The sequence below is a fragment of the Sander lucioperca genome, chromosome 3 (genome assembly GCF_008315115.2).
Source record: "Sander lucioperca isolate FBNREF2018 chromosome 3, SLUC_FBN_1.2, whole genome shotgun sequence".
NCBI classification, from domain to species: Eukaryota; Metazoa; Chordata; class Actinopteri; order Perciformes; family Percidae; genus Sander; species Sander lucioperca.
The window spans coordinates 12,667,054-12,694,708 of record NC_050175.1 but is presented as its reverse complement, the minus strand read 5'-3'; the positions used below and the strand labels follow the sequence as shown (position 1 = coordinate 12,694,708).

Genomic DNA, 27,655 nt, shown 5'->3' with positions numbered 1-27,655 from the left:
AAACATTCTGAGCTTTTAGAGAAAGACTCATCATGTTGCCAAAAACAGTAGAGATTCTTGAATTTGACGACTGTTCAGAAAGCGTGTTTTACTAGGTAGGAAAAACTAACAGTGATTGGCCTGAGTGAGGGATGCTAATTTGTTTTATGACAATGGCCATGGCCTGGTGACCACACACAAAGCAAACCATGTCATTGCTGCAAAACATATATCTGCTGCATTAGCTCTGCTGCGGGGATCATAAGTGTTGCTGCCTGCTGCATGTTTGCAACATTTAACAGAATTACAGGTTATCGTGGAGACTATACAGTAGATTCAGTGCAGCCTTTTGCTTTATATATATATATATATATATATATATATATATATATATATATATATATATATATATATATATATATATATATATATATATATATATATACACACACACACACACACACACACTATGTATCGGTTTTCATTGCACCCTCTGATGTACTTTGGTGCATAGAGCCTTATAAAATAGCCTCAGGGAATAGATGTTTGTGCATGCAAATAATGTCTGTTTTCATTGTTGGGATAATCACTTTTATTAAAGTAGATAGAGTACATTATTTTGCTTGTTACGGCCCTTTGTTGAGCAGTTTTTACTAAATATACATTGATGGCATATCTCAGATTCACAGTGTCCCAATTGTCTGTATCCTTGCATGCACCATTTGTGTGTTTTTCAACATCACCACACTGCTGATCTTGTACACAGTCTCTCATCTGCATTATGAGTAATCTATGTTAGTTAATTGAGCCCAGAGGCAGTTGGTTTCAATGGAGGCTCCTGTGCTTTTCTGGCAAAAACGGGAGAAAAAAAGAGCTCTCTGGAGAAGGCAGCTCTCTGTCGAGAGGCAAACAGAGCAGAACTCCTGCCGTGTTCATTAGCTGTCATTGATCAGAGATTCAGTTGCTGTGCTGCTCCAAGCACAGCTCACATATTACCAGTTTCATGTTCTAAAAAAATTAATATAAAGGTAAGAAAGTGGAGCCAGCACAGCATTTTCCTTGTTATATTTTATTTTTCAATGCACTATTTTGATGTGAATGGATGTTTGCCAAGGTCCTAAACAGTATGCAGAGACTGCTACGCAGCACACTTGTCCATTCCACAGTTTTCTGATATCAATATGAGCTACTATATTCGGTTATTGGCTTCCCTCAGAGGCTATCATCGCTGCAGCCTATTCCATTACAGGAGATGTACTGTAGAATGAGGCTGCGAGGTATAAAAATGCTGATAAATGGCTGAGACAAAAGCATAAATAATGCAGAGATCAGAGATACTGGAATAGCGAGTCAGACTCTACTTCAAGACACCTCCCTGGAGAGAGTCCAACGTAAGTGTCCTGTCTGACAACATCAGTGTCTGCAGGGCGTCACCTGCCACATACAGCAGAGAGGAACTGGGGGAGCCCCCCTCTGTCTCACCTAGTCCGTCACTCTTTTTCTTACCAACTAAAAAAATCATCAGAGAGCTCACATCCCATCTCGAATACCTAGCTGCAGCAGGCTTTTAAAATACATTTAAACTAGTTTTGTCCTTTTCAAATTTCACTTTTTATCTTGTCCCCATCCTTTGAGAAAGGACTCCCTTATATGCAGCCAGTACTTATAAAACCATGACAGAGTAAACCCTGAGCTATTTCTGCAAATGACTATAACAACGAGATCTATTCTTCAGAGTTTAAGTGAATATATAGGGGCAAATTAAATCAACATTTCACAACTCTGCTGAAGGAGCTGGGAAAGGGCCATTATGTAGCACTAATTGCACCTATAGGGCCTATCTTTAAAAATGGAATGTCTCTCATTGGAATTCATCGAAAGTCGTCAGGTAGATGACCGGGATCGTCCATGCTGCTCCACATTTCATTGACTTTTCTTTATTCCTATCATGTCTGCCTTTGAATATTTATTCTCTTCTCCTTTGCAGCCATCTCTGTCCAGGCAAAGGTTCTACACAATACAGTGCAGAAAGTTTAATTGACCCTTTACACATGGAGAGAACAAAAAAGACTTTTAACAATCATTGCAGTTTATGAACAAAGGTCATAACTCCAGTGCCCAAAGACAAACAACACTGATATTCAGCATTTTTATTCAAATGTTGCTGGAACCAGCATTGTTCAGACACTGTGGTTATGCAACTATCAATGAGTAGTATCCTTCCACTGGCATTTGCAAAGAGGGAACTTCAGACTAAAAAGATAACTTTGGAAAATAACCAGCTGATTCACCAAGTCTTCTGAAGCATCACATTACCTTTGGCTGATTTTGATTGTTGCTGGAGTATGTCCTACAACAATTTATGACAGTGGTGTTGGCCTGCAGGGAGTTAACTCTGCAGTGTCAGAATTAAGAGGAGGGGGAATTAGTATGACCAACCATCTCCCTACATACATAAAGGGGATGAGTATAAAATCACGACTTACTTTAAAGAAAACCCCTCCTTTACATCCTGCTTACAGAATTCTGTTCTTGGAAGAATAACACATTTTATTCATTGAACACAACTACTTCTACTAATGTTTAAGTTCCCAGAACCACAAAGTTGCCATAATGATCAGTATGTAGTATCTCTAATAGCACACGTCTAAACCACTAACGATGGCAACAATCTACTAAATATTGAGAGGTAGATTTACTAACACTAGCGCAGTTTACGCTGCATCTGTTTATGCAAGTTTGGTAATAGCGCACGCTATGCTTCCTCATTTTGCGTAGTATTTATCAAACCTGACACCCATCAGGCAATCAGCACATACTCCGCCCTCTAGCGTAATTACCGCCCCTCTAAAAGAGCAAAGAATGGGCCCGCATGTATCTATCATGGATCTTCCTACGGGAAAAAGAAAGCACAAGCTTAAATTTAGTGACGATGAAATTGACCTATTAGTGCATGAAGTAACAACAAACCTGAACATATTACAGGGCAGAACATCCACACCCTTGGAAAAAAAATTCGATTTGGATTGCCATAACAAATAAAATCAACTCGTTATCATCTACAAGAGAGAAGTGGAGGAGGTAAAAAAACGGTGGCAAGACATAAAGTGCAGAAGAGAAGGTAGCGTACAACCAGGCACAATCAAGGAGAACTGGTTCAGGTCCACCAGAAATCTCGCTATCTACTATTGAAGAGGTGATGCAGCAAACACTTGTTGCCGAACAGGTGGAAGGTGTGGACGGCATAGATACTGCTGAGATCTCTGTAGAGAATGAAGGCATGTGTGGGCTGTTATGATACTGTTGTGTTGGCTTTATGTATGTATACATATGTTTATATAATTTATATGTCAACCCAAACGATGAGGTTAATTAAAGAGAATGTTATATAGTTAAATAATCGCATAGTTGTTTATCAATGTCTGCTGCCATTGAATAAGGTAAATTTTACACACAGGAAAACGCGCTTCCTGGTTTAGACCTGCTTTTAAGAGGCGGAGAATTTCCCCCGCAGAATAGAGGCACGCTCTTACTGGCAGACTTTGTAAATACCGCGGAATATATAATTAGGTGCACTTTACGCGTATCCTCCCACCTTTTTGGGTGGAACTCCCACTTTCCCCATGACCCTCCCACGAACGCATATTGAAAGTGCTACTTGTCTCTTCATGCTCATGTGGCAGGCAATCTGCGACTTTACCCAAGTGCGCCCTGTTTGTAAATATCCCGCTTCGGTTAAGTCAGTCTTTGCGAACAATTAACGCCTGGAAACAGGCGAAAACGGCTTGATAAATCTAGCCCTGAGTGTGCTGCAGATAGCCATTTACTATGTTATCTGCCAGTAATGAAACAATAAAAGTTTGAGTGGGTAAACATAAGTCACGAAGGAACACGTATCGATAAGGCAAAGGTTTATGAAAACAAAGTGCCGCCTCACTCTGAAACTACTTAATTAAATGCCGAGCCTTGCTTTATTAAATAAGATATGCTGCACTCTGCATAAATGCATTAATCGATAGCAAAACTGCCACACAAATATTACAATAATTGATCCAGGATGATTCAGCAGCAGAGAGGTCGAGGGGCTTGCAGGATATTACCTAGCAATAACAGTCCCGGTGAAGGTCAGTGGATACTACAGTAATGACAAATGTCCTCTCTTTGACTCCTACTAACCAGACTTTATTTTGGCTAGTTACAGGAAATTACTTTCTGCACCTTCCATCATCTTCTACTCACTCTGCATGCTGCGGCTTTATGGCAATGACCAGTCAGGGTCTAATAAAAACAAGCTGTAACTGTCCAATAAAAAGTAATAAAAAGTATTCACACAACCGAAACTGCTGGTTATTAATGTTAGAGTAGCTGTGAAGAACAGATACAGTGGGTCCATACTGTACGCTAATGTGAGATAGAAGTAACTGTGACTCATAGACAGTGGTGCTAAAGAGCAGTATCATCTACTTTATTTTTCTCTGCACACACACGGACACCAAATATATATATATATATATATATATACATATATATATATATATATATACATATATATATATATATATATACATATATATATATATATACACACACATATATATATATATATATATACATACATACATACATATATATATATATATATATATATATATATATATATATATATATTTTTTTTTTTTAAACCTTTATTTATTCAGGGAAGGTTCACTGAGAAGCAACCTCTCTTTTGCAGGAACGCCCTGATCACATTCACACAGTTATACAGTCATACCTGGAAGCTGCCCAGTACAACCACTACAATCTGATCTGCTGGCCACTGAGCAGCTCCACTGGAGCGGTTGGAGGTTACGGGCCTTGCTCAAGGGCACCTCAGTGGTGGTAATGAGGGAGGGACAAGCGCTGCTCTTTCACTTTCCCCACCCAGATTTTACCTAGTCAGTCTGGGGATTGAACCAACGACCTCCCGGTCACAAGCTCAAATATACACAGTACATTAAATCTGTACTGCTTCTAAGTAAGCTTCTGTGGGGAACTTTAGTACAGGTTTCCCTTGTTAGTAGAATACATTTTAAATGGTCCTAAACAGCAGGAAATATTCACCAATAGCAACATTTCTCATTTTCTCATTCTCATTTTTTCTAACAAAAGACAAATCAGCTACAACATCCTGTTATCACACCAGCGCCATAGAGACAAAACACTTCAACAATATCTGTCAAATCAAAGTTGATGGAGTGCCTCTAAAATGTCTCTAGAAATGTCAGCATCCAACATCAAAACATGTATGTCTCAACAAAAGAGAAAATTATTTTTCTCTTCAAAAAGAAAAAGATTTGAACACAAAAATATCCTCTGCCCTTCCAACTCCTGTCCTTCGTTGGTTATTCCACGGGAGCTTTCCCAAAATAGCTCCAAGGTTTTGGGCTTTCCTGGCCTATAGAGGTCCATGTACTGGGTGCAGGAAGGTATATAGTGTCTGACACAGGCTGGCCATGGTCGAGTGAATATGGGGCCAGTGGGAGTGTCCCATTTCTCTTCCCAATGGCCACAGGCACTGCCAGCACCCAGGCTCCTATCAGTTTCTGAAATGCTGCTGCTCTTGGTCCAGCTCAGCCTGCTACTAGAGCGGAGTCATTAAAAAATAAGGAATACTGCTACACAGTCAACCTTCAGTCTGACAATATAAGTGGGGAAAATACACCATCATCCTCACTCTCTGAGAAACAACTAGTTACCCAACATTCAAAGATGGTCAAGAGAAAGCTGTTTTCACAACTGGAGACTGAAGAAATACTAAAGAAAAATGAAAACAAGAATGATGTCCCAACACAAGGTGACGATACTGAAACAGCAAAACACAACTGAGGGCCCTAAGACTCTTACAAAGATACAAACAGAGTATAAATGGATAGAGTATAAAGTATAGGTATCCTGGTCTTCAAAGGACATCTGGATTTCTATTGGTTTAGAAAAATGGGGGTGAATAGCAGCTAAAAGAGGGAGAACTGACCAGTCTTCACTGGCCAGGGGTCACTCATAGGTGAGTCAATCCACACTGCAGCAAAATGGTCCACCTCCACCTTTTCATGTGCCCAGCAGGAGCTAACACACAGAGATAGAGGTGAAGTGATATCAGGAGTCAAGAGAAGGAAAGTACTCCAAAGATACCATATGTGGTATATTTTCTTTGATGATTCCATGTACAATAACGCAACTGTACCAATGAGGTTCCTCTGTTTGGTCACACCATTTCCTAGATTACGATAACAATTCTCCACATGTCCTACAGGGAGAATCCAGTTACTAATCTGTTTGTCTGTGTTCCCTGTTATCAAGACAGAGGGTTTCTGGGTCGTCTACTAATCCAGAACAGACCACAGTTCAAATCAAGCCAGCCAGTACCCAGATATATATCCAACTTGGAGCACCTTCCTGTCTGCCTCTTTAATATGGAGGACTCTCCAATAAAAGAAAAAATGCAAAAGGAACAAATGAGCATTAAAATAAGGAAACATGTTAACAATCAATATCAACAGTCCATTTGAGATTAGCTTTGCTCACCTTCCTAACCACCTTCTTCTACTGTGTGAGAAGTGGAACTGTCCATGGCACTGAATGTCTGAGCATAGTACAAACAAAGAGTATACTTTGCCTTATTACTTAATATTATTGTTATTATTATTATTATTATTATTAATATATATTCTTTAAAAAATCATCATTGAGCATAGAATCATACTGTAAAATATATTTTGTGCTACTATAGGGGCCATTTTTATACTTCGCATTGTTTCCATAGATTGTCCATATTTAAGACTGATGAAGTGTCACTCAACCAACATTACTTTAACCGATAAATATATTTTGGTGCATTTTAATTAGCTTATCAAGGGCGAGACTGCAAGGTGGGGGGTTGTGATCATGCTGCAAGTCTTCTTGTCAACGAAAAAAGTAAAACTACCACTGCAATATTTTAGCATGACAAAGTTAGTGACATTATCTGTTCAACCAATGCCAACAGGAAACAAAGAATATGTAACTACTGTGCAAGTAGCAGAGAATGTATCTCTCTCTCCTCCAAAATATAATATATTTGAATGAGGTGCACTTACATGTCATGTTCAAGACAAACAGCCACAAAAAAACAGTGGCACATTGAAAGTAGCAAAAGGATGCTATAAAACCTATTTTGTAAGGCTCCCAAAATGCTCTGCTGCAGCTCATCACAAGCTGAAGTTGGCAGATTGAAAACTTCATGAAGATGACACTGAATATGCATAGTTTCAGACAGACACGACTCACACCTTACATGTTTACCATTATTCAGACTCTTAGACTGGCTTTGAAAAGGCCAGGACATTTATGTTTGCATGCCTGATAAAATGAAATAGATTTGTCATATCAGCCAGTGTCCCTGTGATACCTAAAATCAAAATGTCAAGACTTCTCATATTCACCACTGTCTGCTGAATTAATGCAGCCTACCTAGCCTGATTACAGCAGCACTTACACATAACCTACAGAGGTACTGCGTCCTCCAGAGCATTACTGCTGAGAACACCAGGCAATTGTGAAAAGCAGAAAAAAAGTGTGAAAACTGAGAGACACATAAAGACACAGGTGTAATTAAAGATATACATAGATATAGATATTGGAATTATACTCACATTTATTCTCTTGGCCTTAGCTTTTCAGTAGTGTCATGGCTGGAAAAAGAGAACACAAACAAGAATGCTTAAGCTTAAATTCAAAGCATTGTGTCATTTAAAGATCTGTAAGCAATACAACTACTGTAAAGTGGTCGTGCCAGCATCATCAACGTACAGTAACTATTGGCTTATGGGCAAAAGCATCATTTAAGGCTTGGTAGTTGTTATCGTGTCCCTTCTTCCTTCAGCACCCCTCCTCCTCCTCTGCTCCATCTCTGTGCACCAACCTTGCCATGGCTAACAGGAAGCAGAGGGCACAGCGCCTTATTTAATTAGTCACAGCAGCTGAGTGCTCATGTGGAACCAAACAGGGGAGGCAGATTGGGGTAGAGAGATGGATAGGCACTATCCCACCGGGCCTCGCTGTGCTGTCAGAGGCGCGTAGATTACATGACAGAAGGGGGAATGAGGGGGGGGGGTTGGATGGCAGGAGGATGTAAATGGTGTCTGTACAGGGGGACTCATCCCAGGAAAAGGATTGGCTTCACTCCTGTAGCACCCCTGTCGTCTCACAGAAGCACTCTTTACACTGTTACTTTTGTCTAATATGTAAACCAGCCAGCAGTGGGATTGGCCTGTTATTGTGATGCACAGCACTGAGTGGTTTGACTGATTTTATTAACTGTGACAACACTCATTATTTCAAATGATTTAGGCGCTGCTATTTTTTTTTCTATCTCTTCTGACAATCATCGGGTGGCCGTTTCCTCGCGGACCAGCAGATAACCTCTGACAGGTTGCAAAAGTAGCTCAGTGTGCAGGACATATTTGATGAGTTCCTTCCTACTCAAGACAAAGAAGGGAAAAAAGGAGAGAATAAAGTTTCTCAGCAACTGGCAATCTCCTTTTGGAATCTAACCCTTTCTCATGTTGAAGGTAAGCAATATATAGAAATAATATAAAAAAGCAAGAACAGGAAATGACTATTTGTACCTATTTAGAAAATTCTGTTTTATTTAAAACGTACATGTATATGATTCATGTGATAGGTTTATAATTCCCGTTACTATCCAACCAGTTACTTGGCCTTCAACACAAAAACATCATCTCTCAGGGTTCACACTTGGAGAAAACACAGTAGTAAACATGTAGCTTACTGTATGGTGCAGAACCAGCAAGGAACATGAGTGAAGTGCTTGAGTAATGTGTGAGCAACTACTAAGCAATGGTGTACTGGGAGCTCTTTTAATTAGCGCTCTTGAAGTTATCCAGTGACCCACATCTAATAATGAAGGCAACATGAATGCTCTATTTACATATATTTAGTCAGTAATGTGTGACCGCTGGGAGAGCCCAGTGGCTGAGTACTGTATGTGCTGCCAGTGAAAAGGGAGGGCATGTCAAACAGAGCTGCCTGGGAGCTGCTTTCCAAGGCCCTCTCAATTCAAACCATGTGGAATGGTATGTTAGTGACTAGCAGGTCTGTCAAACTGGGTTATGTTATAAGAATATGCTATGCAACTTTTCAATAAGCCTTGGTCTAGTACTGCCATGTGTCCAAGAATTTTCTTTTTCCATTATAACTCTACCATGTATAACCTATACTTTGTGGCTTAGACTAGGCTTGTAAATGTATGTTGGTACATTAAATAAGAAAAACAGACTAACTCAAAGGTGTCCTCTGGAGTTTTCTGCAAAGCATGTGTGCTGGATCTCAAGGATACTATTTCTTTCCATTTTTTTTCCATTTGCCATTTTCAGAATATCTGAAATAGTGCATTGTTTACATCCAGGTTTCCTTTTTTTTCCAACCTGCTGCTTCAGATGGAACCATCTGAGAAAATGTCAATGGAAACTGTTAGGAAAAGGGCAGGCATATTTTTTTTAAATAATACCTGGCAGGTGATTGGACGAACCATCTGTCTATCATGTCTGCCATTGTTTTTTTAAACGAATGTGATATGTGATTCCGCCATTCTTGCACGATCTCGTGATATTGCGAGACTCCAGCTGCCGTGTAAGGTAAGTCTTCTTCCTCACTGCCTTTGTTGGCGCCTTGCTCAATTTGTTGGTGCGTTACTGACACGTTTTAGTTCTTAATTGTCCAATTCCCTACAATGCAGTTTTTATGGTTAAATGGACACATAAAAACAATGTCCTACCTTTAGTCAAATTGACTGTATGTATGAATAATATTCCCTGAGGCAATAAAAAAATATGCAATTTCAAGCAACATACTGAAATATTTAAACAACTTAATTCATTTACTCAAGAGGCATAGGGTGAATATTATGTTCCTTGCACATTAAAGAGCTGTATTTCCATTGATATGTGAATAACTCAATAGAGAGGACAGAGGGGGGATATAATAAGCACAGAGGTGACTTTGACTCTGGTACAGCTGTCCTTGTTTTTGTCTGTCTGCTCAAGAGTCACCTTTACACAGCCTTAGCTAGCTAGCTTCTTACAATAAGGTGACCAGATTTCTGAGACAAAATCCGGGGACATTTTCAGCTCAGAAGCGTAAATACCTCCAAAAAAGGTAATGTTTTTATCTTTGTAAAACTTAAAACGGGGACACTGCCCCAGGGGGGTCACTAGACCTAGAGCTGCACTGGGGCACAAGCCCCCCTAGGGGGATCTATGGGCATGCTCCCCTGTAAGAACATTGTGTCTATTTTAACGTTTAAATGCATCAATCTGGTGCACTTTGAAAAGAAATTCAGAGGTTAGACTTTATTATTCTTATCTATGGATGGAAATATTTGTGCTGTAACCTTAACAATTTTGCACTTCAGAATTATAACCATGCACACACAGGTGGAATAGTTTTTTCTTCATATTTTTGTATTAATGTCACTAGGAAGCATACCAGTAGAAATATATATTCATATTTGTAAGTGGGATATATATATATATATATATATATATATATATATATATATATATATAAGTGAGATTGTCTGGAATCTGGCAATATAATAACCATTATGGTGGGATACACTGGCTAAGCAATTAACAAAAATGTCTGTGCTGACATAAATAGTTTACATGAGAATACATTATAATTTTGGCTCTTTGGCTGAGTCTCTATCTGTCAGAGGAAGAGCAGGAGTGCGGTTGTGAAGAAGTTGGTAATTTCATGGTGTAGATTAACACTTTTGCATGCACTATATCCATGTCACACTCTCATTAGGGGCTGAACCCCCCTAAAGGTCTCATCCTAGAATCGCCCCTGCTGCTACTTCACAAGTACTCCACTACACCTCAGAGGGAAATGTTGTAATGTACTGTACTGTAATGTTACTGCACTACATTTATCTGACAGCTTTTGCTTTATTGCTTCACGCTAGGCTTTTTCTGCAACAGCTCATTGAGTATTGGATACAATTAAAACTATTGAGGAAATATTTTCCTTTGACATTGGTCCAGTATTAAACGAGATCCCTGCAGCCGGCAACGGTGAAACAAGCTACAATGTAAGTTAATAGGATGTCAATTGTCCAGCTTGTATTTACATTCATAAAAGTGCTCATTTTGCCACTGACAGGCTCAGATTAATATTCTAAGTGTCTGACAACATTATGGAAAGGATTTCTAAGGAGGTCGAGCTTTCTGTTAAAGAGTAAGATCCTTTTTTAAAACATAAAAAGTCCGCGAAATTGCGTTCGCTAAACCCACCAGACTCCATGTAAATAAACAGTAATTTTAGCATCGTAAAATGGGGATTCTAGAACATCTCTGAGCTCTGAGGCTTGCTCTGGCTGTCTTGAGCCTGTGTGTAGGGTGCACGACTATTTCGTTCCAATTTCAGGTCTGTCAGTCACAATGAAAACCGGGGACATTCCCGGGGACAGCTTCAGCCGGGGACAGGTCACCGAAACCGGGGAGTGTCCCCGGAAACCGGGGACGTCTGGTCACCCTATCTTACAATAATTTAGGGTGATGAGCTACTAGGCTTGAAGCTTTAATATGATTTTAGCCACTGTCATCCATCTTTCAGTGGTGGCCTTGGTATGAAGGAACCAGAATATGGTGAAGGGTGGGGCTTGTGCTATCAAGCTTTATCAGGCCCCATATTCCCTAACCTTCCACCTTCGCGGGACTCTGCCTCAGTTAAGAAGGGTTAATAAAACATTTTTTCGCATGGAGCTCCCTTTTCAGAGGGCGTGTCAAATCGTTCTTGCCGACAATTCTTTGTCTTTGAAAGAACTGGGTCACTGACTAAAACTCTCTTCCAGGGCCTTGTTGCTAAGGCCTGACTCCTTGGAGTCCAGGATTTAGGGAGACAGGGGCTAGTGCACACAAACTAAAGCCAGCTTCTGACAGGAGGAACTGCACTTGCGTGACTGCAGCTCCCTCTAAACAGCACATCATGCTCAGATTACTGAACACATTTCAGAAAGGAGGTGGGGAGCTGAGCGATGAAGCCAGCAAGAATTGTACACACTGCACATCTCTGCATGTGGATGTAGATTAGTGTTTAACAGTGTGTCTTTCTGTGTGTGGTGTGTGTGTCCCTTTGCATGTGTGTGCATGTGTAGACATTTTAGTGTGTGTGAAGGGGTTTCTTGTGGCTTTAGCACCTGCAAATCAATCCAGAATTTGAGCTCCACTGTTTGTTAGACATTATTTGCCTCCCTTGAGGCAACAAAGGGATCCTTCCCCATTGCAAATGAATGAGTCCAGGTCCCTAGTTATCATTGGTAATTGTTAAACTCAGGCTGGCTTTGAATGGGGAGGTGCGCTCTCCTTTGGACAGCTCATTAAGATAACACACAAACGTGGCTCCCCATCATCCTGGGTTTATTAAAGTGGGGCTCATTTCAGCTCTTTTGTCCCATGCAGGAACCTCTGCCTCTGTCAGCGCAATTGGAGCCAGATGGCAAAACAAAGCTTCCTGTCTGGAGTGCTTACAGAGTGATCTCAGAAGGCAGAGCCATTAGCTTGACTTCACCAGCTCACCGCCCACAATGTCCACCTGGATCAACCAGGTGTATGGACGATGACAAGAGGCAACAAGAGTGAGGGAGGGAGGCTGCAAGTTGCTGTCTTGTCACTGGAGTACAGGCATACTACAGTCTCCAAGCTCTATTCTCCTTTGCCCTGCACCTTTAGCTAAAGCTGAACTATTAAGTATCACTAGTTGTGGGATGGCTGACCCTGCTCCTGGCTGCACAGATCTCTTTGAAACATTCATGAGCGAGGCATTAGCGAGTGAAAGTCATTGTTCCGCTTCACTCAGAGACTCTCCTTCACCTCTCAGCTTATTAAAATCACATGGTATTAACTTTGCCGTTCACATAAAGGCTAAATAATTAAATCAGACTAAAGAAGGAGTCAAATGAATAACTCTAATGACATTAATGCTTGAGGGAGAACTGCTCAGGACTGTGGGTAGTCACTGAGGCTGGGCAGGCAGAAGAAGCTTGCTCTGCTTGCTAATGGCGAAATTAATTATAGACTCATAAGGTCATAGTAAGCAAAATATCACATCACTCTTATCAAAGAAAAAGAAGCACACACCTCTTTTTTCCTGGTTCACTAGCATTATGAAAAGCAAAAGATTAGCAGGCTACTGAGCAAAAAGTTATATAATTAATTTCACATTTTGGTAAATACGCTCATTTTCTTTCTTGCCAAGAGTTAGATGATGTCTGTACAGTAAATATAAACCTGGCAACCAGTTACACACCATAGCACAACGTCTGGAAACAAGGGGAACCAGCTAGCCTGGCTCTGTCTAAAGGTAAAACGAAATCAGCATATCTAAAGCTCACAAATGAACAAAACAAAACTGTTATATCTCAACTAGTAGAAAATAGTCAAATAACAGAAGTGTAAAAACGACACATTGCAGTGTAACAGGGGAGCTGGACCATTTCTTGCCCATTTTTTCAACTTCCTGGAGTCATCGCCATAAGGTTGCTAGGAAACCAGCAGAAACTCCAGCTTAAGCTGAACTTTGTGTTTTTCTAATACAGTAAACTAAGTTGGTGAAAATGCTAAACATCAGCATGTTAGCCATGTCACTGTGAGCATGTTAGCATTGGCATTTAGCCCAATGCAATTTAGTCTCTTTAGTCTTTCCTCTGAAGCATATTACCTGCCAAATAGCATAATGTTACCATTGTCATTGTGAGCATGTCAGTATGCTGACATTAACATTTAGTTTGAAGCACCACTCTACTTTAGCACATCCTCGCAGAGCCACTAGTGTGGCTGTAGACTCATCTTTATTTCCTTGTTTCAATGCTTGACTTTGAACAGTTGTGGAATGTCTCTTTACTGAGGGACAACATTTATAATATGGAACATAGCTCTCCTTCTTGGCATTTCCTTTGTTAAGTGATTCAAACTAGTTAGATTTGAAAGAATAGTGACTTGCCAAACTCTGTATAGCATTAGGTGGTGCAAGGACTGTCACAGGTGTTGTCCATTTTGCTGGATGATTCATCATACAAATTCAAAGCAATGTATTCCAAGTGGCAATAATATGCATAACACATTTCAGCCAGGACTCAATTTGGCTTGGTAAACAGGATAATTTGAGTGCAGGACACGGCAGCACTATTGTTGGCATTTTGTGAAACTTGTTACCATTAAATTTATAGACAAGATAGATTTCACTGTTATAGCTGTAGCTTTGGGGGAACGTATAATGTAAAACAGCTTGTTGGCATCACTAAATTAGTGTGCCCATCTCCCCCTCTCTGCCTCAAACACTTACACACACACACACGCACTTAGACACACACACACACACACACACACACACACACACACACACACACAGAGTGGAAGAGTTATGCCACTGGGTTGCTGTGTTGAACGGATTCAGTGCCTGAAGCTGGTCTCATTTCTCACGTGCACTCATGCTTCATCAGTGTTTACTTACACTTCAGTAAACAAACTTAACATTCAGTTACTTGTTCTGTTAGGTCCCTACCATCCTGCCACCTGGACTTCTTTTTAAAGAAGACTGTGGGTGATTTTTGTGTTATTTGATATTTTTGTAACATCAATGCTTTGCACAGTTCATGTAAATAACATAACGAAACAATTCTAGATCAAGCTTGCAATGAGCTTTTGCACGTAAATGATTTGCACGGTCTGGTCTGCCTACCCATTTCATCCACCCTTCAGTGGACAAAATGCACCGTTGCCTGTTCCTGACAGTGTTTATAGCCTTGCATGATTACACTGCTCACAGTGCTGAATGCTAAACATTAAACATATTTAAAATTTTAATATCGTTTTTAGCTGAAGGATGTGGAACTTTAACAAGTGGATATTCAACTGTTTCCTGACCAGCATTTGTCACAAGCACCCGCGCAGCAGTGCTAGTTAAAACATACAGCAGGTCCCTCATGCATGCAGAGGCTGAGGCTTGACCAGATGTGGATTTGCTGACCTGTCTTTGACTCCTCTTCTTCCAGTTCCTTGGCCTCTTCAGCTGTGGGGAGACAGAGAAGCCATTATCAGTGGGAGTCACAGTACAAAGGCAGGCATGCAATGCAGTCACTTCATCACAAGCCTATGGTGAGCTGATCCTTCACAGCTCAAAGGACAAGCTGTGGTGAGAGAGCTATGTGACAACGCTGCTCCACACATTGGTACCCCTGCCACATCATACACACAGGCACATACACACAGAGCCATACCCACCCCTTAACCTCCTATCCAGCCCTTTCGCAGAGACAGTAATCAGGCTTTAGCTGCTGGCTCTCTGAAAACCCACTGTCAACAGAGTTAGGGAGCCAACCCAGTGATGGCTGTCACACTTACACACTTAAACACACACACACACACACACACACACACACACACACACACACACACACACACGTGGCATGCAGGCTAAAAATAGTATTCAAGCGACTGATATGATTTTCTATGACACAATTTTCACAGCAATCTGGGTTGAAATCCAATATTTAGTGTCTGATACATGATATTAAACTAATAATTAAACATAATTAAATGTCAAGGCAACACAATTAATTTGTCTATATTCCTATACCTTTGCCTGATTTTCTTTGACTTTGACAGCGGACTACAAAACATGCTTTCCAGATTCAAAGCCTGTGCAGTATATGCATACGTCTACCCACACCACATTCTTCAGTTTCTCTTTCTCAGTGTTATGTTGTATTTTGAAATCACATTTTATAAAATTACACATTTCTGTAGTATTCACAGTATATATCCACATATTACACGACATTATCATTAGTCAGTACAAGATATGGCTTTGATCATATAGCTTAAGATTTTATATATACATACATATAAACCACTACTACACATTTGAACTGTGGTGTGACATTCATATAGATGTGTGAGCCTGTTTACGTTCACTGCTTCATTCAATACCTCCAAATTGACCAACAGTCCCACCACTGTGGCAGCAGTAAAAAATACCTTGGGGATGTGATCGGAGAGTGAGGCTCATTTAAAGGCACCTTAAAGTAAGACGAGGGCATCCACAGGGTAAGGAGTGAGAACTGCTTTCCTTGTACATTGAGAGTGTTACAATTTGATGCCCCTATTGGCTGCATCCCAGATGTGTGGGGGTAAGAAGGAGGGCGGTTATGGCTTAAGCACAAAAGCTGGAGAAACCACATAAAAGACTAAAGAGTCAGGGGAAAGGAAGCTACTGAGTGAAGCCAGAAGAGTGTTACTGTTCCTCATCATCCTCCCTTCTGCTTCTATGTTTCCCCTACAGAAAACTGGTGCAGCAGTGCTGCTGAATCTCTTCAAACACTGCTGTGACATCATGGGTGTTTCAAATGTAAGCAAAGGCCTCTTAGTAAACCTATAGTACTATAAACACACTGATAAGTGGGCCTAATTCATTCATTCTTGCACCCCAGAAACAGCAGAGCTTTAAAAACCTTTTTGCACACTAGGACATAAAGCTTAATGACAGCAGTGTTTGTGCTGCGTAGGTTTTAATTTATTTTCACTTCCTTTGACACAACTCTTGATGACAAAAATTTAAATTTTTGCTAATTTAAAAAAACAAAACAAGAGGAACCGCTTTCGTCTGCCAATATTTTGATCAGGGATTTTATAAATGTCTGTTTTTAGTGTTTGCTACATAGACTGAATTAAACACAGACAGAATTAAATCAATCTACGTGTCTGTTATTTAATGCGAGTCACATGCACACAAAAGGTGATCAATTAACAGCATTTGGTCTGTGGTAAACCTGAGGGGGGTGCACATGTTTCACCCCTGTGAGACAGACACTGTGGTCAAAACCCCTATGGGAAACACTGCTTCCCTTGTGACTTTCATCTTTCACACCGGGGAGATCTGTCCCATGTCACCTACACATGGTCTCCCAGCGTAAGTCTGATTAAATCATATGCTTATCTAAATGTTAAAATATGCTTTGGAAAAATGGAAACGCAGCCCTAGATAGGTCACTGAAAGCATATATTAAATAAATAGTCATCATGTAAGGAAGGACAAAAGAGAGGGCTGAAAGAAAAAAATTATATCAGAGAAAACAGAACCATGCTGGTCGTGAGGTACAACACTGCCCATGGAATTGAGCTTCCACAAGCTGCTCTGCTCTGCTACGATACACGTTCGGGTGCTCCACATACATTATGACAGGTAAGAAAAATGACTTACTCACTTCTCCACTTGTACTGACCCTTCCACCCTCGCTACCCAGACACAGTGAAGAGAGAGTCAACTTCAATCTAGCCATACCCGGGAACCGCCATTAAAAGATAAGACAACCACAATTTGGTTGCACTTCTCTGCTTCCTGCCCTCAGCTCTGGATATGAGTATACCAATCCCATTTTAAACCCCTCCACATCTGTATTCATACAGTATCATTCTATCAGGAGTATAAGAGTCTGCATGATATGTGAATAAGTCAGCATTGCCATCAAAGACTTGCTGGCAGGGGACAGAATAAGACTTAACATTTCAATAAGGCGGACAGTGGATGACCACATAATCAATCCCACCTTCGGTGTTAGGGCTGGAGGCAGCTTGTATTTTACCCTACTGAAGAAAAGCCGAGGAGCCTTTTTTACCCGTGGGAGGAACTGCATTATATTTCTCTCTTTCCATTTCATTTGATTTCATATGTTCCATGGAGCTATTTACTCTTTCCTCTGAGTCTGTGTCACTTCCATATTTATTTTTAAACCTCTGGGCCCTGGTGCAGACACTGGCTGACCTTTATTTAAATGTCTCCTCCTCTCTGAGCAGATCTCATTACAGCAGAGCTGGTGGCACTGCACTATCTATCTCATTTCAAAACTTTTTCTTTTTGCACTTGCGGCGATCCTCAACCATTCTGCACAGCTAATTACTGGACCCGAGTAATGATGTTCCTCTTTGCTGAAGATATGTGTCCCACCATCCGAGATCCTGCCTATACACATTAAGCAGACTTCCCTCTGGATTCTCAATGTTCCTTGAGCAGTTAACATCTCATCACTGCTTTCTGCTTTATCTCTTTCTGCTCTCGTTGTGCCTCCCACATGATCCAAGCAACATGTCGCAATAAGGATCTCATCTACTGAACTTCTATATGAATAGTTTAAGGAGTCATTCTGCATTTTAATGAAGGCCCTGAGAAGGGTTGAAAGGGCCTGAGAGCATGATAGGTTAGCATCCATTATTCAGCAAGTCCTTGAACGGTGTATGCAGCAGGCTAACACAGTCCATGAAAAAAAAAAAAAACGGCTTATTTTTTGTGCATATAGTTTGTTGTCACTGCCTTCATATTGCCCCTAATGAAGGCAAGTCAGCCCAAAACATGCTTGTATCTAACCTTGAAGATTAAACATGGATTTTTAAGAGAGTCATCACCAATGAATTGTACCCCTAGTGAGAATATACACTGGTGCAGAATGTCCAGAGCCACCTTTCCCCTTCCCCCTTCTCTCTTTTCCATTCCCTCTACCTTCTCTCCTGGCCTCCTCGCAGCTCTCCTTGATCTTCCTGCGGCAGACAGCAGCCAGGGCAATGAGCAGTACCAGCAGACACACGGCCAGGCCAACGGTTACCCACAGAGCCACCGGGGGGAACGCAATGTTCTGACCTGAAGCAAAGAGCAGAGGGGGAGGGGGGCAGAGAAGGGAGAGCCTCATTATTCACTCTTACAGAGCTAAAATAAGAGCACAACACTGTCACGGCTGTATCCATCACCATTTGACACTTTTGCTGTGTGAGTTCATTGTCAAAAAATCCTGAATTATCGAGACTGCAGAACATGAAGCACAACATGATGACACTGATGCCGATTATTGCCATCATGCATCATCATCATCATCTCCGTCATCATCGTCAGACTCATATCATCTCCGTATAAGGTCTGACTTTCAGAAAACATTAGGACCGTCACAGAAAACCAAAGAGTCTGAACCTTTGCTTAATGTGAACGGAGTCAGTGCTTCTTTACTAGTGTCCAATTAAGACACTTGAGTCATTCAATTGAGTCCAGATGGCAGATAGCTAAGCAGTTGCACAAGGCTGTGTTGTTGTTTCACTTGAACAGCATTGGCACAGCATTAAGAGGATGTTGGCGCTAACTATCCCACCCCCTGCCTTCTGCTACGCATTGCTCAGATGTCTGAAGTTCTGATGCGTTTGGTTTAATACTCCATAACTTCTTAATGTCTATAATGTAATTTTCACTCTGAACGGGAATGAAATGCCAATATGCAGTGAGATATTACAAATATGCACGGTACATATTTTGATACAACATTTTGGTCTTTTTGACGAGTACAATGATAGCATATCTTTCGGACAACACTATATTAAAATTATTTTGAATACAATTAGACATCAAAATGAGTGACAGTAGGTTGGCAAACTGCAAACTGATGAGGAGGAATAAAAACTGGTCAGCAGGACAAAAAATGATATCAGAGACACAGCCAGATTTCCCTGGGGTATTCAAAGTGAACAGAGGGAGAAGAAAGGAAAACAGCAGAGCCACTAAATAGCTGTGAGCCTGGCTGTTGCACAAACAGGCCTCCCTCAGAGACTGTCCGCTCTGGGCAGATAATAATAAAAAATAAAAAAAGACTGAAAAATGACTGGCAATGGAAAGAGGAAATGATGAAGCATCTGTAAGGATTTGGCATCAACTATGCAGACAGGCAGACAGGCTATAATACAGTCCAGCCAAGATGGAGGGCAAATAGAGGCGTCCTTTTGGAGGTGATCAATTCTCAGATGGAAATCCAGTCCATCTGATGCTGAGAAGCAAATGTACCTGATTGTCCTACGAAACAGAGTTAATGAAAGGCCACAGAGGGCCATAGTGAGGAGGACGAGGAGGGACATGTACTCATCATGACAGAAAATGGTCATTTTAAGAAGTCAGTTCAGCCTTTATTCTGGTGTTGTTTTTAACCATAGCTACATCTCAACAACTATTGGATTGATTGCCATGAAACTTTGTATAGACATGCATGGTTCCAAGAACATAAAGCCTATGACTTTAATGATCCCCTGACTTTTCTTCTAGCCCCAACATGAGGTTTCTATTTGTTGAAATGAACAACTATTGGACAGATTCCTAAGCAAGTTGGATAAATTGCATTCTTATTATAGTTTCTCCCCTCAGGATGAACTGTAATAACTGTGGTGATCCATTGACTTTTAATATAGCGTCATCATCATGTCAAAATCTTAATTTATCCAGTACTTTGGTTTATGATCAAATACCTGCAAAACTAATGACATCCCCATCAGCCATGTTAGCATCGGCATTGTGAGCATGGTTGCATGGTGACATTAGCATTTAGCTCAAAGCCACACTGTACTAAGTACATGCTGTTATTGGCACACACAAAACCAGAACAAAACCAACATCCAAGGGTAAAGAAGAAGGGTGATTTACATGAAAACGGCAATGGAAATGTCTTACTGGATCGGTGATGACATTAATATTTAGCCCCAAGCACCGCTGTACAGCCACACAGAGCTGGTAGCATGGCTGCAGATTCTTAGTCTTGTCATTAATACTCCTTGGTTATATGGCAGTAAAAGATCAAAAGGAATGCCTCCAACACAATATAGACTGTTGTAGAGGCTGATATTAATGTATATTACATGTTATACATTCCATGTCCCATCCAATTTAATAAGGTCACCATAGTCCGCTTAACCATATATATCTATTTCAAGAGAGTCCCTCGATACACAAGGCACTTTTAAGACTCTCTGGTACTGCTACTGCAAAGCAGAATAAACAACCAAATGTCAAAGAGAAAGGATAAAATCTGGAAAGTCAATCTTGTCATTTTGATGAAGCTGCGTATGCCTCCCCAGGCTAGTCATGACTGATGATGCTCTGGCTCGCTGTCCACCGAGCCCTTCACTCTGTTATATTTAAAGAATGACCATGTGAGAGCCACTTCGTACTAACAGCAAAACCACAAAACATGTATAAAAGAGAAATAATCATAAACAAGCTGTTTACGTCTTTTAAGTCAGAAAAGTAACACGTGTCTAGCTCTTTGTGACGAGTAAAGAAGAAGCTTTGCTCTTTGTTTCCATAGTCTTTCTCATTCTCTTTTTACTCGCACACCTTCCCACCACACTCTCCCTCCCTCAAGGCAGACTGATAAAGACAAATGCCATAGTCGGCTATCATTGCTACGCCGGGGCCCAAAGGGCTGCAGGATCATATTTTTCTTTTTCTCTTGTTTGATGATGTGATTTTGTTTTCTTCAGAAATAGATTTGTCTCTAATGGCTCTGTTTACCTATCCTCTCTTTCCCCTTTTCCCTATTCCCTCTGAGCAAGGGTAAGGATGGAGTGCTTTGGGCTGCACTGTCACATTACCTAGAGTCTGCAGACTTCAGAGCTGCACCAAACAGGGCAAACTTCACTTCACACACTTGATGTTTTCTAGATACTGTGAATGTGTAGTACACATCAGAATACACATCAAAATAGTGGCAGGGGGTCTATAACAAACTGACATGATAAGATAGAGAATGAAACAAGACAATCATAATAACCATTTTAAATGCCACATACTCACCAGGATTCATGTACTTCCTTCCAATTTTGCTGATGCAAATACTCAATGTCAGTTGACTAGTAAACATAAAATAGGGGCTAGGTATGTACCCTGTCAGTGTACATAAAATTACACTATAGATTTAGATCTTTTAATTTTTTGTCATATCATTTACTACAACGTGAAAGCATGAAATTCTGCATATTTCAGCACATTCAAACCGCGTGCAGCATTTATGAATTTTGCTTTTATTGGAATCTATATGTTTGATGTGTGTCAGGAAAACTGCACGTGGTAACATTTGCATTTTGGCACTGTCAGCAGCCGTATGCAGTGGTTAGAGTTGCTGCCACCATTTTCCATGAATCCTTCCTCATTGCCTTATTGTGACATCACACATCTACAGTGATTATTTTCATATGTATATCAATCATTTTCGGAAATATACAACACTAACGTGTGGAGGTCACATTTGTCTCATATATTACTGACAGATTCAGTAGGTGGACACAATTACGGCGACACCTGCACAATACATTGCAAATCCAATAGAATAGTCTACTTTAAATGTTTAGATTTTTTTAAAACTGTCTGCACGGCATTGAGTCAACACTATGGTAGTTTTGAAGGCTATAAAATGCTGCTGTTGTATTATGTTCTATTATATTGTACATACAATGTAATGTGTTACTGTCTTCATCTCTTGCAGCTTTTTTTTTGCTTTTGGGCACTATCAAACTGATAAAAATGATATATAATGAAAGGGTACAACTGGTAGCTACAAATGCACTTTCAATTAAAGTTTGCAACATTTTTTACAGGTTATATCGACCACACCTGGAGCGCATTCTCTACTATTACTTCTTATAGGTGGTGCTTCACCGTAGGTGTTTTGTGTATCATAGGAGGCCACAGCAGACTGCTACAGTAAAAATAGATATTTAATGGGGGCAGGCAAGAGTATGATAAAACACCACCTCCATATGGAGCCTCTAACACAGGGCACATCACCAGTGAGAAATGAGGCTCCCTTAGTCTCTAGAAGACACTATTGGGGACTCGCAAGGGACCAGCTTAGATATTGTTTGGGCATCAGTGAATGTGAGAGCCAAGATTTGCAGGCATTTTTACAAGCTTGAGTGTTTTCTCACCAGCACCTTTGGTGGAATAAAGTGCTACTAAGACTCCCTTGTCTGTCATCTTGGTTCTGCAACGGGAAGACAGCGGAGATCAAAGCTGCTTTCTCTCCAACTGTCAGCCCAGTTTTACCTGCCTAGAAGAAACCTAGCCTCTTAAGCTGTGACCAAAGGAGAATAATGTCCCTTGACAGAAGGATGGCTTCAGGCTAAAAAGAGCCTCAAGGCTCATTGTAGACAAGCTGGAGGGATGAGGAAGAGGAGAGGAAGAGTCAATTAGGTTTTTCTTTCATTGTCAGGATGAACAACCTGACCTTATTCTGCCTGGATGTGAAAATAGAGGAAGAGAGAGGGAGTCCTGTAGAGGAGGAGTGTTGATGAGAGAAAAGCGAGGTGGACTAGGGGCTAGCCCAGGGGTTGAGCAGCAGTAGGGCCCAGCCCTGCTGGAGGGCCTATACAGCCCTGGAGACCACAGAGGCACAGCCAGGCCCAGAACTCGAAATAGGCTTATATATCTCTCTAACAATGAGTCACATGGCAGAGATAAAGACATTCATTCAGACAATACAGTAAGGCTGGGAAGAAACAGTAAAGTGAATGAGATATAAAACTCAGTGAGACAAAACAGGAGCTCACGCTTAAATCATATTCACCCAACACTGGCGAGGTGATTGATGCATACTACCTCAGCGAGTGCAAGCAGCTCGCAGACATTGGTGATTTAAACTTCTTTATTCAGTTTCTGTGTAGCGCCGCCGATCTCACAGGAAAGAGATTGGCAGAAACAATAACAACGGTGCTAATGGAAAGAAGATGGCCTCAGTGTCAGAGGACACGGATTAGCCAGAATGAAAAACATGAGCATGAATATTAGCATTACATTGAACGAATGACTTTGAATTTGTTTCAGCTTCAGTTTCAATTACCAGCCTTTATTATCAACCTCGAAGGCGTCCATCTATCAAAACCTCTGAACCCTTCCCATTCAGCCAACATGAAAAGCCTGTGACCACACAGACACACCAGCTGTTCTTGCAATATTTCTAGGAAACACCTGTCCTCTCTGGGAGAGGACAAGAAGCTCACTTGTAGAGAGAAAACTTGGCAAACTGAGATGGATGGCGACAGGTTTTTGTCCTGTCAGCATCTTTGCGCTGAGCCTTCTCTCCTCTTTTTTGCATTTCAATAAATTGCTTTTCAGCAAGATGCTACCTCAATGTCTTATTGGCATGCAGGGAGGCAATGCACTCTTCTCTAGGACAACCTAGCGCCCATTTACTTACACAATTTGTCTGACATTATTGCCCTTCCCTTGACGCCATGGGCTCGTGGCAAACACGAGTGTATGACGTGCACATTAAAACAGAGTAATGGCTCTGCATTTATAGGAATAACGTTTCTATCAGCCCTCTTTCTTTCCTCAGCGGGAGAACTATAAAAGCCATCTGGTAGTGGTGGGGGAAGTGGTGGGGGGTAAGCGGGTGTGAGTAAGGTGGATGAGTTAGTGAGTCAGTGAAGGTTGGAGGGATGGGATAAGCGGTTGAGTGACCAAGCGACCCGAGAAGGGGAAAAAAAAGCGGGTGAATGAATTTGGGGTTGTGGGTTCACCAGCAAGCAGTGCTGGTAACTACATGAACGCAGGACTGGGTTGGAATCACAATGAGGTTTTATGGTATTAGTCCAAACTCAACTCATAAGCTCTGACTATGCTGCAGCGCTATGGATTTAGAATGATGAGTTGGTGTGTGGTAAATCAGACTTTAATCTGATTGATCCACAGGTGAATATTCTCTGCCACCCACCCACAATACTAAGAGAGGTTACAATGAAACAAAGAGACAGACTGAACTCGAGTTACAATTGGCAGGTCAATGCAGGATATTAAGTTGGATCATTGTGGCTTGCTCATACAAAACAAGACAATGGGGTGGTTGGAAAATGATAAGTTTCTTAGCAATAAAAAAGTAAGTTACCAGTGTAAATCAGGAGTATCTGGATGTCTGTGAAAGGTATTTACAAAGGCAGCAACATATTTTGAACATGACAGACGGTTATTGAATATCACTTAAAAAGTCAAACCTTTCCAGAATTTGGCTGTGACACAAAAAAGACAAAAATCTCCCACTGAAAGCCAATATGCTGGATAACCAGACATTGAAAAACTTGCTGTAAATACATCAGTATCAGCATACCACAGTCGATTGATCAATCAATAAGTATAACAATAAATTGCACTACAGAAATGACAAAGATATGTTTGTGATAAAATGTTTTATGCTGTAAGAAAGGTTAAAAAGGTTTGTATTAACATTTACATGATGGAAATTAGATTATTGTTAGAATTCATTGTTACTGACATAATGTTTTAATAACATTGTAACAATCATAGCAGAGCTACCTTAAATGCTATTGAGCTTACGCATTTTAGCAACAATGAAGTGCTACCACTCCATTATTTTGTCTTAATATTATATATTGCCTTAATATTAATATAACGTACAGCGTAAAGGACTGCCAGAGCTGGAAGAAAATTAGAGACTTTCTATCACAGCAGACTGCCACTGACCTTTTATAAAAGCCATGGTGACTGATTAGAATGTGTTTGATTGTTTGTGGGTTTAGAACAATATGAAGTTGTCTGAGTATGACCCTTTAAAATGTGAGTCAATACAATATTTCTTCATCCAAAACACAGAGTCACAGTGGAGCTAAGTATTTCTATTCATATTATTAATACAATAAATAGTATATTGGGTAGTTGGTGTGTTTTAATTTATGTTGATAAATCAGGTCCCAGACCAAAAAAAAACAAACAATGGCATGACAATTTATTATTATTATTTTTTTTTTTAAAGATTATTTCTGGGATAATTTTTTCAGGACAGCTAGGTGAGAAAGGGGAGGAAGACATGCAGGAAATTGTCACAAATAGGAGTCGAACCCTGGATCTCTGCGTTGAAGCATAAGCCTCTCAGTACATGTGTACCTGCTCTACCACTGAGCCAACCCGGCCACTGCATGACAATTTATGATTGTTTTTATAGAATGCAAATAATGCTAATAACTTTATGACCTGAATGACCATACTGATAAGTTAGTATCAGAGGCTTGCTACTTTAAAACATCAAGCTGCAACCATATGGCTGCAACACATGGTAAGCTAGTTGAGCGAGTTGCACAATAAGTTATCGGCATACATAACTTTGCCCCAAAGATTTAGGTCTTTTTAATCCTATATCAGTGGTGTATGTGGTGATGTCAGGTGTGTGTTCCCAACTCTGAGATTATAATAGGCTGTGTGAACCGATCTGGACTGCGACCTTTGATTTAGCTAAAAAACAGCATCTACAGTACAACCAGAAGTTAAAACAGGAAATGGAACAAACCAAAAAATGGGTGTGCCACATAAGGTCCATAGGGGATGAGTATCTAATATTCAAAGTATAGGTTATGGGTGGAGTATTTCTTTAGGATGGAAGTATTTCATAGTGCCATAAAAGCAACTGTCAGAAAGCTTTTTGTGTATTACTACAGTACACAATCAGCACAAAAGTCACTGATTTGTCTGGGAGGAAAGCAGGGCGAAGCTAAGTCACAGGTACAGTATATTCAAAGGGATGATTTCAAGTCTTACTCAGATATGCCAGGGGCAAGGTTAGAGTGGGTTTTCTCATCTTTACAGTTGAAGGTAATCCCATACCCAATAGACTGGCTAATTAACTGAATATACAGCTTAGAGCCAACTGCATGGTTGTCGTGTTAGGAAGGCAGATGCTATGTTACAGGCAGGGAGGTGTGAGAATGTGTAACAGATCAGTGCTGGAATATATAAACAATGGCCTGGGGTAGAGGTGGGCAGTAAAACCAAAATAAACTTCACACCAGTGGAGATATGTGCCCTGATGTGGATTTGGCTACACCATTTGTCCTGGTACAAAATGAATTTTAAATGTCACGTCAAATTGCACTGCGAGCATCAGCCCACTGCATGTTAACCAGTGAGCATACCCTACCCTTGTACATTAAAACAAACGCACATTTGCATGCTACGAAAAGGGGTGGTGAAGAAATGGAGTCGGACAGCTCAATAGAGCGAATAGAGCAAATCATGAGGAAACATGTCAACAAGGAATATACCCAAAAAGTGGTCCAGCTCTGACACACGTAGCACTGTCGTAAAAAGAAAAAACCCAACACATTGTTGCCAAATTTCCTGTACTAATGATGAGACAAGTCAGACATGGTGAAAACACAGAATCCATGGTATATAAAACAAACTCGCATTCATTTCACCCAAAATAAAATCCTGAACTTGAAGCAAATGCATGTACGCACGCACTCAGACAATACTGTCTAACAACCGGCCTGCCCACCTCATCTAACACCGGCCAGGCGAGCTCTCTCTCAACGTCTCCCATGTCCCTCCCAGCCCCACTGGGGCCTCAATTAAAAACTCCTCTGATGTCTAGTAACTGACAGAGACTCCATCACTTTCACACATCCCTCTCCACTGAGAGTGGCATTAAGATGTTGGAGGCAGAGTGGACTATTGATTTTCTTCTTCTTTTTTCTTTGGTTGCTCCATTTCTTCACTAGGCAATCTTTGCAATGCAGGTGGAACTTTGGTGCAATACTCAGTTTAGAAACATTGTGTTTGTGTCTACATTTTTAATTAGCTTTAAAGCAAGAGCTGCATGTGAGATGCTCAGGATGTGTAGGAGAGAATCACTAGTGACAGCTATCAGTAACAAAACAGACTATCTGGCTAGTTGGTAATGCCAAGTAGAGGAGCTGAGAGCAGAGTGACAAGGACAAATAGCTATGGAAGGATTAAAGAGTCATTTAAAACAAAGCGTATGCATTAATCCTGATAA

General features: G+C 40.7%; 1 protein-coding gene across 2 annotated transcripts in view; it reads right to left on the bottom strand.

Annotated features, from left to right (window-relative positions):
- cd276 (CD276 molecule) overlaps window positions 1-27,655 on the bottom strand; it is a 75,754-nt gene that overhangs the window by 7,009 nt on the left and 41,090 nt on the right. The window contains exons 5-8 of one of the 2 annotated variants that reach the window (XR_004101898.2): window positions 18,568-18,705; window positions 15,043-15,084; window positions 7,647-7,685; window positions 6,541-6,598 (exon numbers count right to left, since the gene is read on the bottom strand). Coding sequence is in view for 1 of the 2 variants with exons in the window: in XM_031281551.2 (XP_031137411.1) it covers window positions 7,663-7,685; window positions 15,043-15,084; window positions 18,568-18,705 (203 nt within the window). In the remaining variant the exon portion in view is untranslated. The remainder of the gene's footprint in view (window positions 1-6,540; window positions 6,599-7,646; window positions 7,686-15,042; window positions 15,085-18,567; window positions 18,706-27,655) is intronic. The other variant, XM_031281551.2, reaches the window with a different exon arrangement.